The 25,694-nt window shown below is 38.7% G+C and overlaps 1 protein-coding gene across 23 annotated transcripts in view; it reads left to right on the top strand.

The window, feature by feature from the left end:
• EYA1 (EYA transcriptional coactivator and phosphatase 1) overlaps positions 1-25,694 on the top strand; it is a 281,440-nt gene that overhangs the window by 167,438 nt on the left and 88,308 nt on the right. For 12 of the 23 annotated variants that reach the window (XM_025200263.1, XM_025200365.1, XM_025200272.1 and 9 more), the window contains 6 exons: positions 3,118-3,195; positions 7,666-7,735; positions 8,122-8,267; positions 13,616-13,753; positions 21,203-21,285; positions 21,749-21,935. In XM_025200263.1, the coding sequence (XP_025056048.1) occupies positions 3,118-3,195; positions 7,666-7,735; positions 8,122-8,267; positions 13,616-13,753; positions 21,203-21,285; positions 21,749-21,935 (702 nt within the window). The remainder of the gene's footprint in view (positions 1-3,117; positions 3,196-7,665; positions 7,736-8,121; positions 8,268-13,615; positions 13,754-21,202; positions 21,286-21,748; positions 21,936-25,694) is intronic. The other 11 variants (XM_025200280.1, XM_025200305.1, XM_025200287.1 and 8 more) reach the window with 5 other exon arrangements.

Here is a 25,694-nt window from a genome sequence, read left to right on the forward strand (position 1 = left end):
CCACCACCACCCTCTGAGTACGACCCTTCAGCCAATTAGCAATCCATCTGACTGCATAGGCATCGATGCCACAGTCGCCTAGTTTTTTAATGAGGATGGGGTGGTCGACAGTGTCAAAGGCCTTGGTGAAGTCCAGAAAGACTACATCCACGGCGACACCTGCATCCAATGCTTTTGTGACCTGATCGTAAAAGGCAATCAGGTTGGTCTGACATGATCTGCCCCTAATGAAACTGTTCTGGTTGCCCTTGAGCATCATCCCCGATGCCGGCCCATCACAGATGTGCTCCTTGATGATCTCCTCAAAGAGTTTCCCCAGGATTGAGGTAAGACTGACAGGCCTATAGTTGCCTGGGTCCTCCCTTTCTTAAAGATGGGGACCACATTGGCTATCTTCCAATCATCTGGCATCTGGCCCGAGCACCATGAGCGCTCATAAAGCCATGCCAAGGGCCCAGCAATAACCTCTGTTAGCTCCCTCAACACCCTGGGGTGGAGAGCATCTGGACCTGCCTCTCCCACCAATCTCTTCAACTCCTTGAACTTGGCCCTCTTGAGGTCTAGGGCTACAGCCTTGCTGCAGGCCCTTGACACCCTGCGCTGGATGATGAATTTCAGCAAGCGATGATCACTATCACCCAGGTGGTCAAGAACCTGGAGCCCCCTTACCAGATCATTGCCTATGACCAGGACCAGGTCCATCTTGAAACCCGGTCCAACAGGACATTTCCTCTGGTGGGACTGTGCACCTTGGTTAAGTGGAGGTCCTGTATCTCGGCCGGGAACCTCCTGGAACAGTCCGGCCTGGCTGACGCTCCTCCCAGCAGATATCCGGGTAATTTAGATCACCCATGACAACTACATCCCTTGCCTTAAGTGCCTCTGCAAGCTGGCCCGAAAATTCCCGGTCCAGCTCCTCCCCTTGGTTGGGGGGTCTGTAGTAGACCCCTACCGTTAAATCCCTCTCCCCAGAACAGTTGTTCTGTTTTCTTTTGTTTTTTTTAAATCAATGGCTGTCTAAAGTGTAAATGTAAACAGCTTAGAGATCATGGAGGAGGGTGCCAGGTTTTGTAGTCTTTCAGAGGAGGGAGTTCTAGATTTTTGTATCTTCCAAATCCAAGGCCCTAACAATTTTGCCAGTCTTGGAGTGGGGCCCATCTTGGATGACTTGTAAGATAGATTCCTAAATTCTGTCCCTACTCTTTCATTTTCCTCACTCTGAGCTCTTCAGATAGGGTTATATTTTGCTATAAAATTAAACATAAGAGCCCTCGTGTTAGTTTTACACTGAACTATAGCTCTACTATTGTTTTGCTATAGGACAAAGAGAATACAAGTAGCTAGGGCTTCCAATAACCTGTAAAGTATGTATCATTAGGGTTTAGCTATGGTAGCAATCCCAAAACCCAATCAAAGAAAAAAAATGAAAATGTTGTTCAATTCCGAACAAACATTCTTATTTAATGAGGAGATGCTACTTTTTTGAAAATGGCCTGTCTAAATATTTTCTAACCCATTCATTGCTTTAGGTTAGGTCTGGTGACTTTTAATATATTGTAAGCTCACTAGAAGTTATAAAATTCTGCATGGGCTGAATGTGGATCTACTTGAAATGGGTATTCCAGGGAAAAAAATCCTGCATGGGAGTGAAAAGAGAGTAGCTAAGAATATTAGAAATATTGAAGGGTTTGGGGATAGGTTACTTACCAAGATAAAGTGCCATAAATGAGAAGCTTGCAGTTTATATGGACAAAAATCAGTTTGTCAATCTAGTTACTATTCTTTGAATAAATTATATTAATATTATGCATATACACACAACTGCTCCTACTTTTCCTGGCATGAAGAAACACAGAAGGTCTCAGAGAGAGAGGCACACGTAGAAATCAGAAGAGGAACACTCCTCTTGTGTTCTGTCATGTTCAGTTTACAAGCTCCATATGGCTTTCTGCCAATGCTAATTCTAAATCCTAGGCAAAATCAGTAAGAATCAAGGCTGTAGTTGCTTAGTGAGAGGTATACTGTTAACAGCAAATATGTAAAAGTGGAACTTTGTAGTCTCACTCTGTAGCTTGTTTAGTCTTAATAAATTCTTATACAAAGTTCTGGCTTTATATTTTAATCTTTTTAGTACACATGCTAATTTAAGGCCACTTCTCACCCTTACCTCAGTCTGAGCATCTAGGTTATACCTTTGGTCAGGCTGGACTGGAGTAACTGGAAGTCTGTCCCTTTTGTCTCTTAACTGCGAGCTTAATTGACTGATTCATGAGGAAGAATGAGTCAGAAAAAGTCCTGTTCCAAAAATGTTGTGTTGTGTCTGCACTACAAACTGGAATAAATAATAATAACTTTGTTGGCAATAAAGTAACTAGTAATGACTTTGTTTCTTCTGTGTATTTATCATTGCAGAATAAGTTGCTATTGTTACATAGTCATTTAGAGAGTAAAATTCCACTTTGAGGAAGAAATTAGAGTTGGTCAGAACAACAGTACTTTTCCCCAATGAAAAATTTAGATTTTTTCCCGGCCAAAATTCTAATACAGAAACAGTTTAGGTTTTTGTTAATTTTAAGGGAGTCAGTTCTCTGAATAATCAAAGATTTCAGCATTTTAAAAATGATGTCTGGTTCTGGTTCAAAACATTTTTTGAATAGAAGATTTTTTACCAGCCTATTAAGGCAATTTTCAGTGTTTGCTTCATTCAGATCACTGCTGAAAACTTTGTTCTTCAGCCTAGAAACAACAACTCTCTGCTTATTGAAATACAGCTTCTTATAGACTGTTGAGTATGGATTAAGAAGAGTCAGAGTTGCATTGTGATTCAACATAATTATTGTCCAGAACAATATCTTCTAGTTTGTTACAGTGGCTTTTATTTCTTGGGAACAGAAATAGATTTTTTAAAATCATTTGAATAGATAAAATGAAAAATAGAGGCATACAAAGAATTTAAAATATTTGTTAATAGATTCTGTTTCAATTCTATTTGTGACTAGTGTGTGTGTGTGTGCGCGCGCGCATGCATGTGTGTGCGCATGCATGCATGCATGCACATATGTGTATATGTGTACAAATATTAGGTGTATGTAGAATATATTTTATTTATACTTCTAGTTAAAACAGAACCAATGAGCAGCAGTGAGATTGCTACTACTACAGCAGACGGGTCTTTAGACAATTTCTCAGGATCAGGTAAGGAGTAAATAAAGGCATTTTTCCACTTATCTTTTTTCATCCCTTTACAATCTAAACGTAGTCTACAGAAATTCAGAATACAGGGCTGTGCTAATTTTGCGATTTCTGCCTTCTTTTGGGCCTGATCCTGCATTCCTTGTTCAGACAATTTAAGTTAGAAAGAATATTTCCTGAACAAGGAATGCAAAACCAGCCTTATTGATATCCATTGGTATCTGCAATGAGAGTTCCCCTTGGGAAATTATGACACAAGCTAATTCTTTGTTTCATTTTCTGAGGGCATTCATCTCTGTATTTTCATACACTTGTGTGTTTTTCAGGTAAAGTGAGACTTTTCCTCATTGATGCTTTTTCATATTTATAATTTATTGACATTTTGGTCTTTTTTTTCTTACTACAACCAAACAAATGTTATGTGCTTAAATGCAGAAAGCTCATAAAAATATTTATTATATTTATGCAATTTAAATGCTACCATCTCTTACAAAGGCTCAGAGGCTTTATATACTGTACAGTAGAAATGAGAGTATACTGCGATTTTCATACAGTACTTGAATTTCCAGGTATTAACTGTCATTTTCAGCTGTTACAAAGATTTTTATGGCACATCAAACAAAACTAAATTAGAAAAAAAAGCACAAGGAAATTTGTAGATTGCAGGAGAAAAAATGGTGGGCAGTGAGATAGCAAAGGGAAGACAGATTTAGCTTCAAGTCTCTTAAAGTTCTAAGAAATTCTCTTTTTTGTGGGGTTTACTTTCTATCATATGCATTCCTTTCCTACAAAACCTTCCTTCCAGTATGCCAGTCTTCATGTTTTAGGGTAGGATTTACTTTTCCAATATAGCAAAATATAACATTTTGCAATCAGTGAATTTCTGTGTGTCAGTCTTCTCTGATATGACAGTAGTCTCCATTAGCTGGGTGTGGGTCCCACTATGGAACTATCTGATTTAAGGGCAAATGAAATATCTAGGATTGTGTGAATTTTAGTACCATCCCAGAAGCTTGAGGCAACAAGATGTGATCAAATGTTCATCTGTGACTCCCTCATCACCAGACTTCCATATATCCTGGAAGTCTGGTGATGAGGGAGCCACAGATGAACATTTGATCACATCTTGTTGCCTCAAGCTTCTGGGATGGTACTAAAATTCACACAATCCTAGATTAACACAATCACTGGGAGCAGCTGCAAATTTGTGAAGTTGTTGGGGTGTCCAGTGCATCTTTATGATTGTACTGAATTTCAGGCATTCCCTGTAACATATATATTTGTTTTCCACTAGTGCTAAGGGATCCCTGATATAGAGAGGGTTATCTATGGATTTTGTACCCAAATGTTTGAATTCAAACCTGTTCCAAATTTCCTTGTGGCTAGGGACAGACATTCAAAAAGCCTGAGCCTGAATTGATTCAATCTTTGCAGGTTAGTCTAACCTGGCTAGGCTGAACTGGTTTTTACCTGGACAGACATTCTCTCTGGACTGAGGAAATTCAGGCCTACTGTAGCTCAGGCTACAAGCTGGGGGAAGGGGGTGCTAGAGCAGCCCTCCTTTCCCTTGGACAGTACTGAGCTGATGGGGGGCATGGCCAGGCCCCCGCAGGACCTCTGATTAGAGAGGTCTGCCTGCATGGTCCCAGGCTTTTTCTCACTGACTGCAAGAGGGCAGAAGTGTTGTCAGCCCCCAGCCCCCTGCTAGCCCTCTGAGGCAAGGGGGGTTGTGCAGTGCATGCATCTGTTGATGATACGGAGCTTTTCAATCTCCCTCTTCCTGCTTCTTTGTACTGTCTGCAGCAAACTGGTAAGTGAGCAAGCCAGCAGGGGACTGATAACAGTGATTATCACCTCATCAGCAAAACAATAGCCTCTCTCCATTATTTCCAACTCTTTTTAAATAGCTTCCCAGCTGACCTGTTAATTAGATCCAAATAGCCAGTCCCTGTTCTGTCTACCTGTCCTAGTGAAATTGGAGAGAGAGATGCACACAGACACCTCTCAGCATTACCTAGCATACCACATGCCATGGGGCCTTGGGGCTGGGGTCTGTGCTTTGGGATATTGCGGGTGGGGGGGATTCCTGCTTAAACGGTGAGCAGCAAGACTGGATAAGGCAGGAGGAGGCCAGGCAGACCCTGCTGTATCTGCAGGTCTCTGCCGGAGCTCCAGGCAGGGAGCAGAGGGGAGGGGCCAGCTCTGCTGTGGAGCAGAGAGCCTCACCCAGCCCAGAGAGCATGATGAGATGCTGGGGCTATCTGGTTTATCCTAAACCAGCAAGGGATCTGGGTCAGACATTGCATAAACAAGCTTGAGCCAAATCAGTTAAGTCTTATACTACATTCAACCAGGTTTATCTCAAACTAATTTCAGCCATTTTCAAACTGGCTTATGTGCACTGAACATCTGTTCTGTATATAGGTTGAAACCAGTTTCTGATCACTTAAACCAGTTTATGTATAATGTTTGTCCCTAGCCTGTGTGTTTCTGTCTTTCTTATTTGTAATTTGGACCCACTTCCAAATGTACAAGTTACAGCTGTGCTTGCAGGGAGGTATAATAGAGCTATGGTAATTACACTGATTGTTACAAATACGTGTTGACTTTAAAGATCCACTTAAAATTGACCAGATAATGTGCCTTAGTTGATATAGGCCACAGGTATCTATGCTGATTTGACCAAAGAGTGCACCCAAAATATTTTTAGAGATCAAAGAATACAGTTTTGAATTGAATAAGGATAGATTTACCATTATCCTCCACCCTATTTGAGGTCTTCAAATGCTGTGAAAGGGATGGATTTCTCTGGCAGAGAGTAACTGCCCATTGGTATAAACACAGCAAAGTTGGTTCCTATACCAGACCTTCATCTCTAACCCTCTTACTCATGAGGCCTGTAAGATGTGAGTTATGTCAGAACAGAGCCCTGCTTTATTGATTGTCTGCTGATGTAAGGCATGTTGATGGGAGTCACAGCAGATACTAGCTATTCAGATGTTGGAACCAGCACCAGATCAGGGAGCTATAATTGGCTTCCTGACAGTCTCTGTTGCAGCAAACAGAGCCCGGATAGAAAGGACAGTTGAGCCCCTCACATGGACCTTAACAATCCTTGGAAGACTTTAATTCCATTAGCTAATAGACTAAACTGCTGTGTGAAAGATGATACTTTAATTATTGTCACTATTTTTCAGAGGTGATTAAAAGCACAGTATGTGAGAACACACTTAGACTGGAAATTATTTCAAGACTCTTATAATAAGCATATGTAATGTAAATTTATAGAGTTGGGGTATACTTGCATTTCGCTTGAAACAGCTGATGTAAAAATATAAGAGAAATTCTCTTTATGCTATCTTTCTCACTAATGGTCATGCCTATAGAAATAGCTATGTACTTGTAGTACTGAAAACAAATGTCTTCGCTTCCGACTTACAAAATAAGAATCTGCTTGGTTTGACTATCTTTGGAAATTGTATTGCCCGTATCTTGTTTGTTCCCAAGCACTTAACAAAAGGGCATGGTATTTTCTGATGCCAGGAAAGACTTTTTACAGAGATCTCAGCACCTGAAATTGACCTTTTCCCAGCAAGGGATTCAAGATTGACCTTGAGACGTGAAGTAAAAATGGCAACCAAATAGCAATCAGAAAGAAAAATGCTTTTATTGTTGGTACATCTGCAAATAATGATGGGGACATAAGACCCAACCTAAGCAAATATACCTGATCTCCTTTCTCTTTGATGCCCTAAAACGTCAAAAGCTTTTCTTCTAATGGATTTATTTAAAACTCCTGTGTTAGCAGTGATTGTTGTGGAGTCGCAAATGGGTATCTAGAACCAGTAATGCATGAACTTCTGGAATAAAAATAGGTTAGCTTCTTCATCTCCCACACTTAAGTGTTTCATCCGCTATTTCATCATGGCATCTTTATGAAATACTAAAGGTTTTCATAGTCTACAAGTATAACTAAGTAGATAGTGCAAGAAAAAATCACAAGTAGGTATAATATATCATAAGTATTACCGAACTTTTTTTGAAAAAAGGCACATGCTCTGTAACTGTCCATGAGTTTTCAATAGGAAACATACTTAAAACTCTGTTATAAAATACAGGTCTTTGAATATTCCAAAAGTTAATACAATGTTACACTAAAATATCACAATCCTCTGAAAATAAGAAGGAAACACTTTCAGTAAAGTGTTTTCATTGGCATTTATTGGAAATAATGTGTTTGCCTTGAAAATATTATCTGCATGCAAGCAAATAATTAAGTTATTTCTCTGTGACTGAACAGAAAGGCCGTTTAATATCGAGCACTCCTGTACTGGTACCAGTCACTACTAAAATATTACTGTTTAGTTAAGATTATTAGTCATAATTTAGTTAATTATATTCTGTTAGCAAAAATAAATATTGACCTTCGTTCTGTTTTAAATACACTTTTATGTGCTTTTTTCTTTGGTACAGCAATTGGAAGCAGTGGTTTCAGCCCAAGACAAACACACCAGTTCTCTCCACCACAGATTTATCCTTCCAAGTATGACATCTTTTTTTTTTAATAATAATAAAAATAATGGTAATAATAATTGAAATAGGCAGATTTTAGCTTCATTTAGAGTCATAATTGTTGTCCATCTGTTAAATCATAATTTAAACCAAAGCTTGCTCATGAGAAAGTTTTTGATTTGTATTCTTTTAGTTTAAGAGTTTATTTGAAAGAATATTTAGAAAAGTTCTTATTGAGTTATTTTTATTATTGACTTATTATTATTCTTTGCATAGATTGTGAAAGTTTTGTTCTCTCATAAAATCTTATGAGTATGGTTAATCAGATAGCCGGATTATTTAATGCTTAGCAGAGGTACTTGCTTGTCTGTCTCTAATTCAAAGGCTTTCCTATTTTTTATCATTTGTAATCAATAGCAGACCATACCCACATATTCTTCCTACCCCTTCCTCACAAACTATGGCTGCATATGGGCAGACGCAGTTTACTACAGGGATGCAACAAGCTACAGCTTATGCCACGTATCCACAGCCAGGCCAACCCTATGGAATCCCTTCGTATGGTAAGAGTCAACATCAATATTATTTTATTTCTGAAGTAAACATTTTTGTAGAGGACTGTGTTACCTTTAGAAAGCATAGCTTTTAGTATTTAATGGACTAGCTATTTATGTACGTTCTAATAATAAAAATCTTGCATGTAATTTCCCTTTTGGAACAAGGAATGTTACATTCATGTATTTATTGTAGTTTAATGACTAATTTACATGACAAATGCAATGAAGGTAGTTCTGTATCAAGTCTCATAACTTCCTATACAACACTGTTTTTATCTTTTATTTTTATTTTTGAATACTACTTATAGAAGGAACTAAGGCTATAAATTGAGGTTAATAAAAGTATCACTGTTGATAGAAGCAGACAAGAGGAGAAAAGGAGAATTTAAGCACCTACTTCTTTCTCTTACACAAATACAGTTTCTATTACTTCAGTAGGAGTTGTGCTCTCCAACTGCAAACAAGGATAAAATGATAAATAAAGGTCTTTATACCTCAGCTAGTACAAATTAATTTAGCTCCAGTGAAATCATTCAAGTTATACTGATTTATATTTGCTGAAGATCTGACCTCCAGAGTTTAATTTCAGATGTTCTGGAAGTCTTTAGTGCTTTAAAAACAATGCAAAGAGAAAAAAAAAATTGAACAGATGTAATTCTTTATGTAACATTGACAAGTCCCCTGCAAAAAATGAAGTGGTCAAGGTTATAGCTCAAGGGAAAGATCTCACAGAAGCAGCAGATTTAAAAGGTGAAATATGAAAAATAACTTACTTTTTCTTCATTTTAGGCAATCTCAAGCAGCTACTAACCCAACCTGGCCACTTATAATATTACTAGACTGTCTAATGTCTACATTACATTAATGCCTACATAACATTTCACCATTGAAAATCCATTAAAAGTATGAAATGTGCACCTTCTTAGAGTATATTGAAAATATATGATCCATATGTCTCTGGGATATATTTTGTAATATAAGTATGTATACACACATACCATATATATGGTATTGCTGTATTTACTCAAATATAAGATGACCCTGAATATAAGATGGCCCTCTTCATACTTAGGTTGTATATATGGAAAATATAAATTAGATATAATTTTTCACATATAGAATCTAATTATTGGAGGTTTGTCTTGAATTTGTCCCCTTCCCTCTGCTACACTGGGAAAATAAAATGGGGGGGAGGGGGGGTCAAGTAGCCCCTTTACCCCCTCCTTACTGCCAGATCCTGCTCCCCTTGAGCACATAGAAGTAAAACAAAATTTGAAAAAACTGACCTTGAAATACGCATAGTTTCAGTAATTTGCATATAGTACCCATAGCCTTAGTTCCCTTAGAATTGATGTATTTTACTATTTTGGAAACTGCTGCAAGTTTTAGCACAGGTACTCCATAAATACACTTTTAACTACTACTTTAGCACCTATTTATATATAAGACAAATTATGTATGATATTAGCCTAAAGTAAAAAAGCTCATGATTTACTATATAGTTCATTGGCCTGGGCCCCACCAGAGTCGACAGCATTTCAAGCCATGGTGATCTGACAGCTCAGCGCTGCTTAGTATGTGTGTGTACTCCAGGTACCCCAAACAAAGGATCCACATGCTAATTAGACCCCTCTCATAACTGGAACCAGGTGTTCTTGTCATGAGTCCTGGGATGTTCCAAAATTTTGTACGCAAATGAGGTGTAGAGCAACCTGGTCTGGCTTTATCTCATGGAGGGCAAGGCCACACTAATTGTATGCAACAGGCTTAGAGAGGGGGTGACACAAGTATTCTGTGTTAACTGTTAGCGGACCCATTTGGTGATGTTTGCCAGATATTTAAGGCTGGTAAAGAAACAGGAGTAATTGGAAATGGGAAAGAAAGGTGCAGCTTAGCTGTAGGAGTGAAGAGGAAGTCTAAGTGAATGCAATCTAGTGGTTCACTATGACTTGAAAAAGAGGAGTAGGTGCTGAGGGGGACTGCGCTGGGGCACTACTGTATATCTTCTTCAAATGGGTTGCGCTGACCTATCCTCGTGGTAGATTCCCATCAGCATATTTGCCCAATACAAGTTATGTGTTTTTATAGTCATGCTCACTGTTGGCTGCATTTGACCAACCTCAGAGTTGGTTTACAGTACTGAGCACACACTACTTTTAGCAGCAATTTGAAGATAAACAATATATTTAATGTGGTTTCCTTGTATGTGAATGTAGGACGAGGGACTTTTCCCCCCTGCTGATTACAGGGGAACTCATCTTGTATTCCAGTAAATACAGTAATATATGAGCACACACTTTAAAAGTTTTCTTTTACCCATTATATTGGTAGTTAAGACATTATCAGTATGAGCTGGTGTTCCCTATGCCTAGAATAGGAAATAATGTTAGGCTGAATAATTCCATCTCTAGTTGACTCTCATTATGACAGCTGAAATATGTAGGACCCTGTAAATACTTCCACTTGATGTAGTTATGTATTGTTATGGTTTTCCTTTATTTATGCAAAATGTAATTTTCATTAATATGCTGGCAGTATTACTGTACCTACTACAACTGCTTTTTTCACCTGTCTTCCCTATAGATTACGTGTTGATCTATATTGCCAGTGTGTGACTCTAAAATTAACACACCTGTTTCAACTCTTTTCTTCACCTCTGAAACATCTAAAACATTACATTTTAGAATTAATACATTAATATGTATATAATATATTAAAATATATTTTGGTGCAAATAATGTTTTTTTTTTCTTATGAGTTTCTCTTACTGAGATCCTGTCCTTAGCTATGTATGGGAGCCTGGGAAACGCATATGGTTATTCCTTTTTTCTCCTTTGCTGGATGAAATCGTGATCCTGCTTAAGCCAATAGCAAAATGCCAGGTGACTTCAGTGGGGACTGAATTTCACCTCCCCACTTCAGCTGCCCCCCTGTCATCTGTGTTGTCTGTTATTGAGAGTTGCTTTCTTATGCATGGTTACATTGAAGCACATCCTTCAGCCCCTCTCAGATAGACTATAGTCACATAAGCTGTCACACTGCAAGCTATGGGACTACTCATTAGCATGATACAAATAGGGTGAAGCCATATTTAGAGGCCAAGATCTCCTTCCACATCTGCACGGTACATCCCTGTTTGGTCTACTCTCTTTATTTCTCTCCATGCCTAGGGGTTCCAACACATGTAAGGAGAGCAGAATGTCAGATACATGGCCTGCAGAATATGAAAGGAGAAAAATGTACTTTTTAGGTTTCAATCTTTTTCTTTTCTTTCCTCTTGATTCTAGAACTTACTGAACACTCTGAAGATACCACCTCACATAGCACTTGGAAGTGCATTACTGAGCCATGCTACACCTGCTCTGCAGGCACTGTCCCAAACTAGAAGTCATGTTGAGACCATGACAGGAGTGCCCCAAATAGCTTTTCCTCTAATAATGGCTCATTTTAGACCTAGCAAGCACTTGGCCATGGTACATCATGTGCAAAGCTGCTGAGAGGGCCGGCAAGTGGAGTTTTTCATTTCTGGAGGTCCCCCACTCCTACCCACTGATATCATGAAAAGGCTTCATTTACTCTTTTCCCTTTTGATCTTGGTAATGTCTTCATGCTCCTTTTCAGCCTCCGCGCTTCCCAGACCCACATACATTTTGCTCATGTTTGAGCTAGTTCAGAGAAAAAGAGAAGGTAAGGGAGCATGATGAGCTGATAAGTGAAGATGCAGTGAAGTAGAGCAGACAGAGGTGTTGGATCTCAGGAGATGAAAGGCTCCTCCCTCTACTCCTTGAAGGCTAGCAGAATAGTCAGATGGGAAGCTGGATCTCAGTGCTATTTTCCTCTTGAAAATCCTTTTTTGTATCCAATCAATTTTGTCCAACTTCATGCTTCTAGGAAAAATGCAATCTAGGAAACATGCTTTCTCCACATAATAAGAGGGTGAGGCTTGAACAGCTGAGATTTCTAAATTTGAATTCAGTTTAATCAAATTTTGAAAAAAAATCAATGAGTATTTCAAGGATCTTTTGAATTAAGCAATTTAAGTGCAGCAGGCATAGTTGACACAAACATTTTAAAGTAGGAATTTCATAGTGGGTCCAAATGTCAGGTTTATCATTAGGATTTAAGTACAGGATGAGCTAGAAGAGGAAAGAGAGAGAGTAAACAGAACAGTTTATTTAAGTACAATTGCTTTGACAATTACCAAACATGGCAGCAGTAGTTATGAAACAAAAAAATCAGGGCCACAGTTTTACATGTTTCAAAACTGTGCATGAAAAATATGCAGTCATAAAAGATATTTGGAGCATATGCTTGTATGTTTTACAAGTGCAATAACTTTTTGCACTTCCCTCCCTTTCATAATGGTGGTTTCTGAACAAAGAGGTGATCATAAAATGTTGTAATGAATTCTAAGTTCTTCTTTGAAATATATTATGATTCTATTTCTAAGACTACTTTAAAAAGTTAGCACATTATGAAATATCACTAAATATTAAAATTAAATTAGTGTTCAAATAATGCACATTTCATTGATATTTCATTCACAGATATTTCATTGCTTAGTCATTTAAGACTTCATCCAAAGCCCATGGAAGTTGATGGGAGTCTTTCTATTGATTTCAGTGGGCTATGGATTAGCCCTTTACCGAAATTTGTAAATTAGAACAGGTTTTGTAATGGATTTTCTTGTCATTAATGCAGATTAATGATAGTGCTGTATTCCCCTTTAGCTTGAGAGGTTGTCTAAGACATATTTAGTGTCCATTATAGCTATTTTGATGTATTGGTTAAACATGGTATATAATTTATAGAATATTACTTTAATGCATATAACATTTTTGCTAATAGGCCATCTTAATTACCTGTTATAAGGGAAATGCATGCATTCTGTAGAATTTGGAGCTATATAATCTAAATGCAGGACTGTTGCTGCTTAAGTCATAAATGTTAACCAATGCAAATCTCAACTGTGATGTTATTAAAAAGGGGGAGATTGTTACATCCATAGAAGAAAGTTTCTGCCTTCTGCTCAGTTTCCGAGAACTATGGAAAAGTTAACTTCTGAGAGTGTTGCAGGAAAATAATACAAAAATATGTGCCTTTCTGGAAAGTGCAACTTCCTAAATATATGTTTCTCTTATTATTTTTCATTTTTAATAATCAGTATTGAACTAAAACTCTCACATTTTATGTGCATTTAGACATACCTTATAACATCCACCAGGTACATATCTAGAATGATCGTTGTAATGCATGTACTGGACATACGTTTAAAGCACTGTCGCTTATGTGATTTATTTTCCATCATTGTTTGAATATGAACAAATAGATTTGCTGTCCACTAACTGATTTAGGTACATTGTGGGCAGGCATCAAGACAGAAGGCGGATTATCACAATCACAGTCACCTGGACAGACAGGCTTTCTAAGCTACGGTACAAGCTTTAGCACACCTCAACCAGGACAGGCTCCATATAGCTACCAAATGCAAGGTTAGTATGGAAATGTATTCCCATGACTATTGCATTATAGTTATTATTAATATTTTCTCTGTAAAATAAAACAAATAGCAATTTAGTTTCTTATTTTTAGAAGTGTTTGGTATTCTGCTCCCATTACAGTAAATGCTAACTTCCACTGATTTTAATACGATAAGAACTTTTGAAGATCTTATTAGTTTTTATTTAATTAGCATTTTAATTTCGATTTTTTTCTAGTGGAGCTACACTTAAGACAATATCTGTAAATAACAATATTGTTACAAATTGTGAAGTAATATGCTTTAAGGCTGGAGCAAGGTCTAAGACTAGGAACTTTCCATGATTATAAACATATGAAGAATAAAAATATAACTGAGACCTGAAACTGCTTTCTTCATCTGTGAAAGACAGATTAAAAAAAACTTAATCTACTAGAGATGACAGAGATCATTAGTTAATAACTGTAGAGTATTTTGCTGGTATAAGTGCTTACTATTTTTATCAATTTTTTTCCCCCTAAATTCACTCGTTTATTTTAAACATCACTTGAAGAGCAATTTTCTTCATGCATATCATCTCTCTGTTATTAAACAGCCAAATGTGTTTACGGAATCTGACCATTCTAAGAGACAGAGTTTTCATAAGTGGCCTCTAGTCTCAGGTGCCCAACTTAGAGTTTGGGGCCTGATTTTGATGAGCACTCATGTTTGCAAAGCTGAAGACAATGGTCAGAGAGTCTCAAGTCAGGGAACCAAAAATAAGACCTTTTTTATTTAATTTCGGCATGAGTTTTGTGGGCCTGTTATAAATTATGCATATAACTGATAGTCAGATGTCCTGGAGCAGATGATCATTAATAGATTAACAGGATGGGACTTCACTTAGGTTTGGCAGCTTTTAGGGCTTATTGATCCAATCTTTTGCTCAGACCCAAGGGGGAGCGAGACCTCTCTTACCTCTTGAACTGTATGTGCTGAATAGCTTCAGTATTGTGGAGAGGAGTGTCCCGGGAAGTAGAAGCTGTGGGCTCATACCCCCTCAAGATAATGAGACAGGAGAGGAAAACATGAATCCAGGTCTTTCATTTGCTGGGTAAATGTCTTAACCACTAAGCAACTGGGCAAATATTGGGAACTAGCTCAACCACATCCTCCTTGTCCTCTCACCTTTTACTTTACATTGAAGTCAATGTTGCAGTCTGCCAGGCACACTAGAAGGTATCTCCTGTGAGTGAGCTGGATCCCAGCAGTGCATCTCCCCTCCTAGTAATTTGAATCAAGCTGGATATCGATATGACAGAACCCTTTAAATCTGCCCCACTGAGAGGAGAAGAACGTTGTGTCCCTGGACAGAATGTGATCATCCGGATGGACGTCTGCTGCCTGTGTCCAGTGTGAGAGAGCCGTCCATACCCATGGCAGAGTAGGATTGCTCTTTATGGACACACTGGGTCCATTGAGGGAATGGGAGTCATAGACATATTAAAAATAGAATAAGATTGTTCCCCCAAGGCTTGATAGGAAAATGTGTGGCAAGTGGCTGGAATTTTTGGTCACTTTAGAGACAATCTGAGCCTTATAGTCAAAGATAAGGTATGAGAAATGGACTGGGAGGTTACAATGCAACAAGGAGATGATGTTAGTTAATATAATAAATAATGGTCACAACATAGCAGGTGCCTAATGGTTTTCAAGTTTTATAAAATAAACAACAAAAAAGTTTTAATGATGGATTTCAGGGTGAAGGTTGGCATCATTGGTGGAAAAAAGGTGGGAATTAGCATCACAATAGTATGATAGGTAGGAAATGACATGCAGTGTGGAATTAGTCCATAAAGGGCCTTGAAAGTGAAGTTACTTGTATTTGATTCAGTAAAAGGGGAAAAAGTAGACAGAGGTAGAGAGAGAGAGAGAACATAATGATGATAGTGTTTGGCCAAGAATAAGATTTTTGCAGCAGCTTTTTAATGGACATCAGTGGGACAATATTGGATTCAACAAGGTCAAAAAGGTTGATTGCAGTAGCCATAAGAGGAAATCGTATGACTTTAAATTGAAATCAGCATTTTAAATTGTATGGGCAGAGAGGAAATATCAGATCCTAAAATCATTGTGCAAGAAGCAGCAGCAAAATTGAAGAACTGTGTGGAAGATTTAGAAAAAAGCTGAGACAAAGATGGTGTCTGAGTTATGAGCTTCACTGTTAGGACAGATTGTGGTATTGTTCCAAGTGACTGAGAGCAAAGAATGCTTTTCCAGATGAGGGGCTCTTTTGCCCATGTTGACCTTAGGCTGAGAACTAAACAACCACAGGCAATGAGACATGCTGATATTTTGGATTTGGATAGATGGTGATGAGTCAGAGCTAGGAGACTCATAGATCTAAGTCGGTGGCATAGACAGCAGTTAAGTCATGGTTGCAAATAAAATTTTGCAGATCCCATGTGTAGAAGGAAAAGAGGGCATCAGGAGTGAAGCCCTTTGGGATCCCCAAAGAAAACTGAACTAGAGATGTAGCGGATCATCCAAATGAAATGTTAATCGAGTTATGGGAGGGTCAGGAGGGAAAACGACATCTTTTTAGCCAGTTCTTTTGTGCAGTTAATGTTTTGCAGGACTATTTCTGTGCCATGTTTCCTGCCATTTTCTTTCTCATGTGTCTTTTAATTGGGCTAGCTTTGTATTTCAAAACAACCTTAACCTGGTTTAATTTTTTTTATTCTGGCTTAATAGATCCTAAAAATAAGCAGACATCCTTATTTCCCCCTTAGTTTTAACTCTGGAAATTGAAAGGCTTCATTGTATAAACTGTTCTTTTTAGGCTTTAATTCAGCTTCTCCACTTGTGCAGAGGACCTTCAGAAGAGGAGTGGATTTGTTTTCCCCTTCCTGTTACCCATGGGAGTGCATAATACAATGCAGGCTTTCCATAGACATTGGAATAAAACTGCTGCTCTGCTCCATTGTCTCTATGTGGCTTTCAAGCCACCAGCTCAAGATAACATATCTCATCCCTGGTTCATAACAAGCTCTGCAAGTCAGTGCTTTTGAGACCATTCTGGCTTCCCCCTCTGCACAAAGGGGAGGTGCAGATAACTCAGAAGTTGTTGCGCTTGCACCTCTTCCAACCCACCACCATAATGGGCACCAGTATACATACCAGGCGTCTGCTCCAATGCATGCTAATTAGCACACTTCAGCAGCCTCCGTGTCACATGTATTCAGCATCCCTGCACTTCAAAATGGCAGTGGGGGCGCTTTAACTAAAGCTCATCAAATGAGTTTTAGTTAAAGCGTTCTTGCCACCATTTTCAAGCTTGGGACACTGAATACATGTGGTTTGCAGAGCTTTAATTAGAGTGGCTCTTGCAGCTACTCTAATTAAAGCACCACCACCCCTCACCCTAGAGCACATGTAAAGATGCCCTGCGATTCCGTTCAGTTTAAATAATGTGGAGCCCACTGTGCTTCACTTCCCACAAGGAGGGACTTGTCACCCTAAAACTTAGATGTCGTATATCAGCCAGTTAAACAAAGCCATTCTGCTACTATTAGCATTACAGAATAACTAGAAACTGAAAAATAGCTACGGGAAAAGCTACCAGACTAAAAGTCATAAGGCAAATTGCTGTTTGTCTGTACAGAGATGATATTTGGTTCTTGGGCTTCTAATCTTTTTTAAATTTCTATATAGAGAGGGAAAACTACTGTGGTTTTGTCCTCCCTCTTCCCCTCTCCTTTATTTTATGAGTAATGATGCTTTAGCTATTATTAATATAAGCAGTGTCATGGGTGTCAGAAGGCCACTGACATAAGGGAAGGTTGCAGTTAGGCCAACAATTTCTGCATTGGTGCCAGGGTTTTGTGGAGTGGTCAATCAGAATAGAGAGAGACGAGGGGACCTGAGGAGGAGAAGGGAAGTGTGGAAGAACATAAGGGGATAAAAGGCAGCGAAATGAACCATACTTTGCAACCTACTTATTTTCAGTTTTAAAAGCTATGTTCCTTTTCCGCACATAGTTATGAGAAGAGCTCAGAAGTAGTTTGCATTCGTGTATCATTCAGCTTCAGTGGTATTAACCTGCATTTAGCACTGCTGTTGCTTTAGTTTTGCAGGTTGTTATGATTCAGAATATACTAACTAATGGATTTGGGAATTTAGCCATAAAAAGTAAATGTTAAGGTATTCAGTTATTATTATACAGTTTAAAAATGTTGCACTGGATGGCTAAGCAGTTACTAAGACAACTAGGGAGGGTTTGCCAAGGATTTTTAAACAGTGTAAGCAAAAATAAGAAACCTTAGGTTTAAATAGCCCATCTGGCCTTCATAGGCTTTTCCCCAGAGAGCTGCTCTAACTTCTGCCACATATATTGTGCCCCGATGATAGACATAGCCCATGGCAAAGAGTCTGATCAAGGAAAGCAAATGGACTTCTGTAGAAAATGCACAGGGGAGGACAGCATCCTGCCTGTTGTAGAAGTACTGGAGAAAAAGTTTTGCACATGGGAGCTGCATACTAGTCCCAGCAGGTTCCAGCATTCTTCATACGCTGACTGAGATTCCGAGCTTTAATGTGGGTCCTTGTTCTCTGCAAAAGAGACCTTTGACCTGCAATTTACAGCTTTTATCACATTTAACTTTACATAGTTGGGCAACTTGGTGCAGTAAGCCTGTACATTTCATAGTTTCACATTTTTGTGTTTGTTCAGCTAATTCAGGAACAACAGGCTCTTTGCCAGGGCACAACTGATTAAAAAATGTGGCAAAATTGATGTATTTTTAAAACAACTCTAGGCCAGTAGCCCTGGGTGGCCCACACAGCAGTTTCTGAGAAACCTGTTTCATGTTTGTTACGGTCTGTGAGACCCCCACCCCTCCTCTGTAGGAGCCAATGCTGACCATAAGATGAAAGAGAGAAGGGTTTTCTTTATTTTTTAGTGATAAGTTGTCTGGGGTGTAATTACTTTTTTCATTTGCTCTTGTAAATTATCTGTCAGTGCATATTGTGAAAAGATAATGCACTAGCCCCCAAACAGAACTTTTGAAATATAAGAGGCTAGTTCATGTAACATACCTATAATGCACATACATTACTTCTGCAACACTGGAAATGTTAAGAAACCAAACAGATCCATATTAACTTATTTTCTCTAACTGTGACATTCATGGCAATAAAAGCATTTATAAGACTTCATCTCTTGAAAATATTATACCCTGGGCACTGGCTCTATCACTAGTGATAACATAAAAAGTAGTGTCCATCTGCCTATTTAAAATTAAATTTAAACCCTGCTATTTTTTCTCATTAGTTCCATTTATTTGTATGCTTTGCTAAATTTGGATACAGCCTCTTCTGCTGAGGCAGTCTGATTTAGCTCCCAGGATTATGAGCATCTATCAACAACTGCACAGTCCCAGCAGTGACAGTGGCAAGTTACAGAGGTGTATAAGAGACACTCTAAATGTTTTTTGTGGTTACTCTCTCTTGCATCAAGTTTAAATAATCCTTTCATTCATGATACTATAGGACAGACCCTGCACTCACTGCTGCTCCCACCCCCAAGGCCTTTGGCAGCTATGAGGCATACACGTTTTAGTAACTTCCATAATTCTGTTATTTTAATATATTTTTACCTCAGGATTTGTAAGACTTGCATTATTGCTGACACGCTTTAAAAATAGAGAGAAAAGGAGGGTATAGTAAATGTATGAGCCTTAAAGGATGTGCTAAGTATTGCACACCATATTTCTTGAAATTAATATAAGTTTAGGATGTGTGAATGGTGTGGATTTCTGAAGCCTGGAATAACTTTGAAGAACTTTAAAACTATTTTTATTTTACAGTGTCTCTTTAAGCAAAACCTGGCTATCCTGGTGCGGTTTCTCTCCTACTTAAGTCACAGCATTACAGGTGGCTCAATCTACTGCACTAAAAATACTCACAAGATTGAGGGCACTGTGGCCTTGACCTCACTTTATCTAGAGGCTTCTGTTTGGTCGTGACAGGGAGCAATAAAGAAATGCACTGTGCTTTTTATCTGTTTTGATTTCTCACCTTATCTCCTTTGATTAGCCCTCAGCATCTTCCCTGGGCTGCAGTTTATCTTTAATTGTTGTTACTGGAAACTGAACCAAAGAAGGGGAGGCTGTAAACAAACAATACATGTTAATACAGGCTATCCCTGCGCACTCACTCCCCCAGCCTCAGTACAACTGAAAGAGTTCTGTCACTTGACAAGCTTTCTGCAGCTCCCACAGTTTCACTCTCTACATCCATATGTCTCACTTCATAGTTGCTCCTGGGTGTATAACCAATGATGGCAGGGCAGCTGGAAGGGGGTTGCTGCCCTTTTGGAAGCTCTGCACCTCCGATCAGACATTAGAGAGAGACCCATCTGTCCATTCTGTGGAGAGGGAGTAGTTTGGTCTCTGTTGTCATTCAGTCTGGCCTCTCTGCTGATAAACCATGCAATTTTGTGGTGTCTGTTAAGTGTCATAGCCAGTAGCCCCTTCTTAAAAAAAAAAAAAAAAAAAGTGTACTGCCCAAGGCCGTTTATTATCAATTAGAGAATCATAATGGTTTCCACAATTGGACAAGCTTGTAAGCTCTTTAGAGGAGTGGTGTCAAAGATTTGACCTGTGTGGTGGATTTGGCCTGCACACCCCTATGATCATCCCACAGTGCTGCCTGTGGGTTTCAGACTGGTCTTGTATGTCTCATGCAGCACGTGTCTTGCACTGGCCCTAGGGGCTGCATGCATCATTCAGACCAGCTTCAGCCCTATGAGCCATATAGAGCACGCATTGGACTGTCCCTGAGTGCGGCACACAGGATGTGCTGCATGTGGTGCCTGTACCAGACTCTGTCTGCATGCTGGATCTGGCTCATAGGGCCAGTCTGTGGGCCCAATTCGGCCCATGAACTGATTTATGCCCCTCATCCAGCCCACAGAGCTGGATGATTAGATACCTCTACTTTAAAGCATGGGATTAGTTTTTCTTTGTAATTGTAAAACATGGTGAAAAATGTCACTAAGTGTACCATATAGGCTGATTCTCAGATTTGCTAAGACCCAGTATTCCTGAGGACCTCACTGGATGTTTTAGGTGTTAGGACATCTAAGGAAAAAAGTAAGTCAAATTTTCATATCATTAAATACTTGGGATCTTGTATCTTGAGCATGATGGGCATTATAGAAAATCAAGCCTGAGAGCTCTATATTCTTTCCTGAGAATGTTCCATGACACCAGTTTTTCTTTTACATAATTGCATAATGAAATATAGGGCACAGACACAATGAATTATCACTTTATCTGTATTAACACACTACACTATTGATGATAACCAAAGTGCTTGACGTATGGGAAATATTACAAATGTGCCACGTTCTTATATCATCTTATGATGGGAATGATTTTCAAAGTTTTAGTAATTCACATAATTTTTCATTCCATTTCAGGTAGCAGTTTTACAACATCATCAGGAATATATGCAGGAAATAATTCACTCACAAATTCAACTGGATTTAATAGTTCACAGCAGGTAAATTTGTAATTATAATTAAATGAAAGTTTGGCAAAACTGTATTTCAAGCAAACAAGTCACACAATGATTCCCCTCTGTTACCTTTAAAAAAAATATGTTGACATTTTTCAGTAGCTTTTGCTAAGAAGATAGTATTTCAAGATAGCAGTATTTCAAGTTTTTAAGTTTTTACTGAATTGTATTTCTGCCTTTTTTTCCATGAAAGAACTGCACGAATATTTTTGTTTATTTGTACAGTGGCAACAGTCTATCTAATAATCTTCTATTTTTTCAAGACAATATAATTGAAGTATGTAATATTTAGGTTTCCTTTTACCACTTCATGTTTGTCTCCTCTACTATGAATCATCTAGAGAAGACAGGGGAACTCAGACATGTGTTTGCACTTACATTTTGGAATGTATACTAAAAAGTAGCAAAAGCTTGATAAAACACTCTGTTGCCTTTTTTTGTCCGGTAGGAATATCCATCTTATCCCAGTTTTGGCCAGGGTCAGTATGCACAGTATTATAACAGTTCACCGTATCCTTCACATTATATGACAAGCAGTAACTCCAGCCCAACGACACCCTCCACAAATGCAACATACCAGCTTCAAGAACCACCATCTGGCGTCACCAGTCAAGCAGTTACAGATCCTGCCGCAGGTAATTACATGGATTTTATGATCCCAATGGGGCACATTTTGAAAGTTGAAAGGGTTTTTTGGGGGTTTTTTTGGTTTGCCTTTTTTTTTGAGGATTTTTAAAAATCCTGTCTGTATTGTACCTCTTGCACAGATTCCAATAGAATAGACACTAAGAAAAATCAAAACAATGAATATTTAATTAAGGTTTTCATGATTTCTTTTATTTATTTACAATACTACTAATAATTTGTTTTAAACAATGATGGGATATGAAGTAGCCATTGCACTGAGCCGACTTCTGAAGCTCTTATGCTTTCTGTTTACTTATACTAGTGTAGTTAATTTTGCCTGAATAGAGACTGAGTAGAAACCAGGGATGATGGTCAGCATTTAGCCTAACTGTGCTCTTTGAAAAATTACCTTTATACTATGCAAATAACAGGCAGAGCGCAGAATACTGCTTGTAATAGACAGTTAAGAACACACAATTATTTCTATTTTTGGAAAAATGGAAATTGTCTCCCCCTCCCCTTACTCATTTTACCTTTCTGGATGAAATTTGCCTTCTTTTTTCTAGTTGAAGAGAATTTTTTAAAAGTGTCAGCCAGATTTGCATGCAGTTTTTTATGCAAAGGATTTAAAAAAACAAACTTGTCCCATCATTAACAAATACATTTCTTTTAACACTCAAATGTGTCCGTAGTTTGTAGATGGCAAAAACTTGAAATTTGTCAGGGAGAAAGTCCAGAGGTCACAGATGGACTTCTCAATTCCATAGTAAAAAAGAGACAGAAAGAAAAAGAAACAGTTATGATTTGGCAAAGTAGTAAGAGTTTAAAAAATGTACTTTGCACATGCACAATGGATTTTGTAATGTGATCTGTTAAAATGATCTGCCAACATTCTGTCGGTTTTGTGCAAAAGTGCATAGCTGAAGAAACTTTAGGCCATTCTATGTCTTCTGGTATGATCAATGAAGGTGCATGGGACTCTTTCTTTATAATGCATGTGAACATGTGTCCAAGTCAGCAGAATTCATCTATTTTCACTCAGTGTTCTAGGTCTTTTTAATGCTGTCCTTTCAGTAAGATGCCGAGTAGCAGTGAATTCCTCTTACTTCAAATAAACAAATGTAGTTTCAAGTTATTATTTTTATCAAAATGTATATTCTGTATCACCTTCTGAGAGAATTATATTATCAAGTTTTTTTTTAAATTTGCAAACCACTTTTTGTTTAATTTCTTTGGAAAAATCAAAATATTTGTTGCTTTCCTTTTTAAAGGTATGTTGAAAAATAAGAGGGAATTTGTGAATCAGTCAAAGGATGGCTTAATATTTAAATGCTATTTCAGATGCCATTCCTCCACAAGTCTTGAGCACGGTATTTGTAATTCATAAAGAACAATATCTGGGGAAACCCTCCTTGAAGTGATGAAATGTCTGAAGTGGTATAAGGTTTATACAAAATGCTAATAGTTGGTATAGTTTTCTTTCTCTCAGGATGCTCTGTGTTTTGTACCCAGCCCCCTTTTCTGGTTCACTTCTATTTCACATGTTCAAATCCAGGCCTGTGATTGTATTAAGAACTCAAATGTGTCCGTAGTTAGTAGATGGCAAAAACTTAAAAATTGTCAGGGAGAAAGTCCAGAGGTCGCAGATGTACTTCTCAATTCCGTAGTAAAAAAGAGAGAGAGAGAAAGAAAAAGAAACAGTTATGATTTGGCAATTGTTGCCAGCCCTATAATGTCTCCACTTGTACATATCTTTGTTTCACTTGCAAGAATGTTCTACTCTCACATATGTTAAATTGAAAGGAGTAGCTCCACCCTTGTATTTTCAATTGAATAGTTATGGACAAGTATGCTATTTATCCTAATTGTCTGAACAGAGGAATAAAAAGTCTGAAATAACTTCTTTACTCTTTGTGCTGGCTACCTCTGTCATAGACTGCAGTGCAGAAAGGAGACCAGCATCTCCAAGGCCAGATATCCCCTCACTTTGCAGGAGCAGATCATGAACAAAGCCTTGTTTCTGTGCCACCTAGTACTGCTGAGATGGTATAGAATAGACACAGAGGGTATGTCTACACAAGACTCTTTACTGCACATTAAACTAATCTAATACATAGTAAAACATAACTGAATACATGTTCACAGCAATTACTGCATAGTAGATTAGTCTAATCTACTGTTTTCTAGTACTTGTATATACAGGTACTAGAAATTGGTGCATTAAACTAAGGCACCAATGCACATGTGTAGATGCTGACTGGGAGCAAATTGATCCCAGTCACTTTAGGCAGCAGGGCACCAGAGCAGGTAGCTAGGCAGGATGTCTCAGCTGGGCGGGATGCTGCCTCCCAGCTACATGGAGATCAGGATGCTTCCTGATCTCCACATGGCTGGGAGGACTATCCTGGGTGCCAGGCAGCTGCTTCCCACCACATGGAGATCGGGACCTGTCCTGATGTCCACATGGTTGGGAAAGCCAATTTCCACATGGTGGGAAGCAGCTGCCTGGTAGCAGGGACAGCTGTCCTAGCCACATGGAAATTGTGTCTTGTCTGGATTTCCATGTGTTGGAGGCAGCTGCTTCCCACCTCTCCCAGCCATGTGGAGATTGGAATGCATCCCAGTCTCCATGTGGCTAGTAGGCAGATGCCACACAACTGAGACAGCTCTCCCCTGCCCCATGGAGATTAGGACCAGCCCCCATTGCCAGCCCCTTGGAGGGCCTGGAGCTACCTCTGGCTGCTGCAGGAAGACAGAGCAGGGCAGGAGCAGCCATGGACTGAACTGCTCCCATCAGGAGCAAATATGCTCTCAACAGGCCCACGTACAGATGTGAATGGGACTGCAGCTTCACATGCTTGAATTTTATGCACAGAAAATTTAGGCACATTAATTGCATGTGTAGATGTGCCCAATTTGTACCATCCTGTGAAGATCCCTCCTTTGGCATGAATCTGAGCCACATCACAGCCTACTTCCTGGTCTGTTCTTAGAGCAGTACAAATTTATTTTCCTTATTCTGGGCTTGTTGCAAAGCCTCAACTATAGTTTTTCAAATATGGTTCATTTTTCAAATCATTTCCAAGGGCTGATGGTAGACAAATATACTGTTTAGCTATTTTAATAGGAGAGGGGGAGCTGCTTCTTGGGAGCACACATCAGTTGTTAAGATCTCACTGCATGCTACTGTAAGTGGTCCAGGTTAGTTAAATCACTAACTTTAATACTGAAGGAAACAGGGCTAAAGTTGGCAATGGCTTTGATACCTTTGTATTGCTACAGAAACTTGCAGAGGTTACAACAGCTAATGTCGGTATCATTTGTTATCCATGTACCCCATATGTCTGTTTGTACCTGAAGGTCTCCAGACAGCATTGTAAAGGTGTGGTCCCAGTTCTGAAGAGCTTACAGTCCAAGCTCTTGGTCTTGCAAACACGTAGGTGCTTAATTTTACTCCTACAAGTAATGCCTTCAGAGGTGAAGGAATTACTCACATGGGTAAAATTAAATGTTTGCAGAAGAGTTATAATCGCAAGTATAGGCTTAATTACTTATGAAAACATCTTTTTGTTTCTGTTGTATGTTGAATATGGAATTAGGGGGAGCTGGAGTGAAAAGAAACAAAGTAAGTCTTGCTCCAATAACATGGAACAAGGGAGAAGTGATGGAATGAGAGCAATGGAAAGGAATTAAGCGAGAGGTGACAAAATCTGAGGTTAGGAAGGATCTGGAAGACAGAAGTAGATGGCTGGACAGGTACATAGCAA

Source organism: Alligator sinensis, unplaced genomic scaffold, assembly GCF_000455745.1.
Source record: "Alligator sinensis unplaced genomic scaffold, ASM45574v1 scaffold71_1, whole genome shotgun sequence".
NCBI classification, from domain to species: domain Eukaryota; kingdom Metazoa; phylum Chordata; order Crocodylia; family Alligatoridae; genus Alligator; species Alligator sinensis.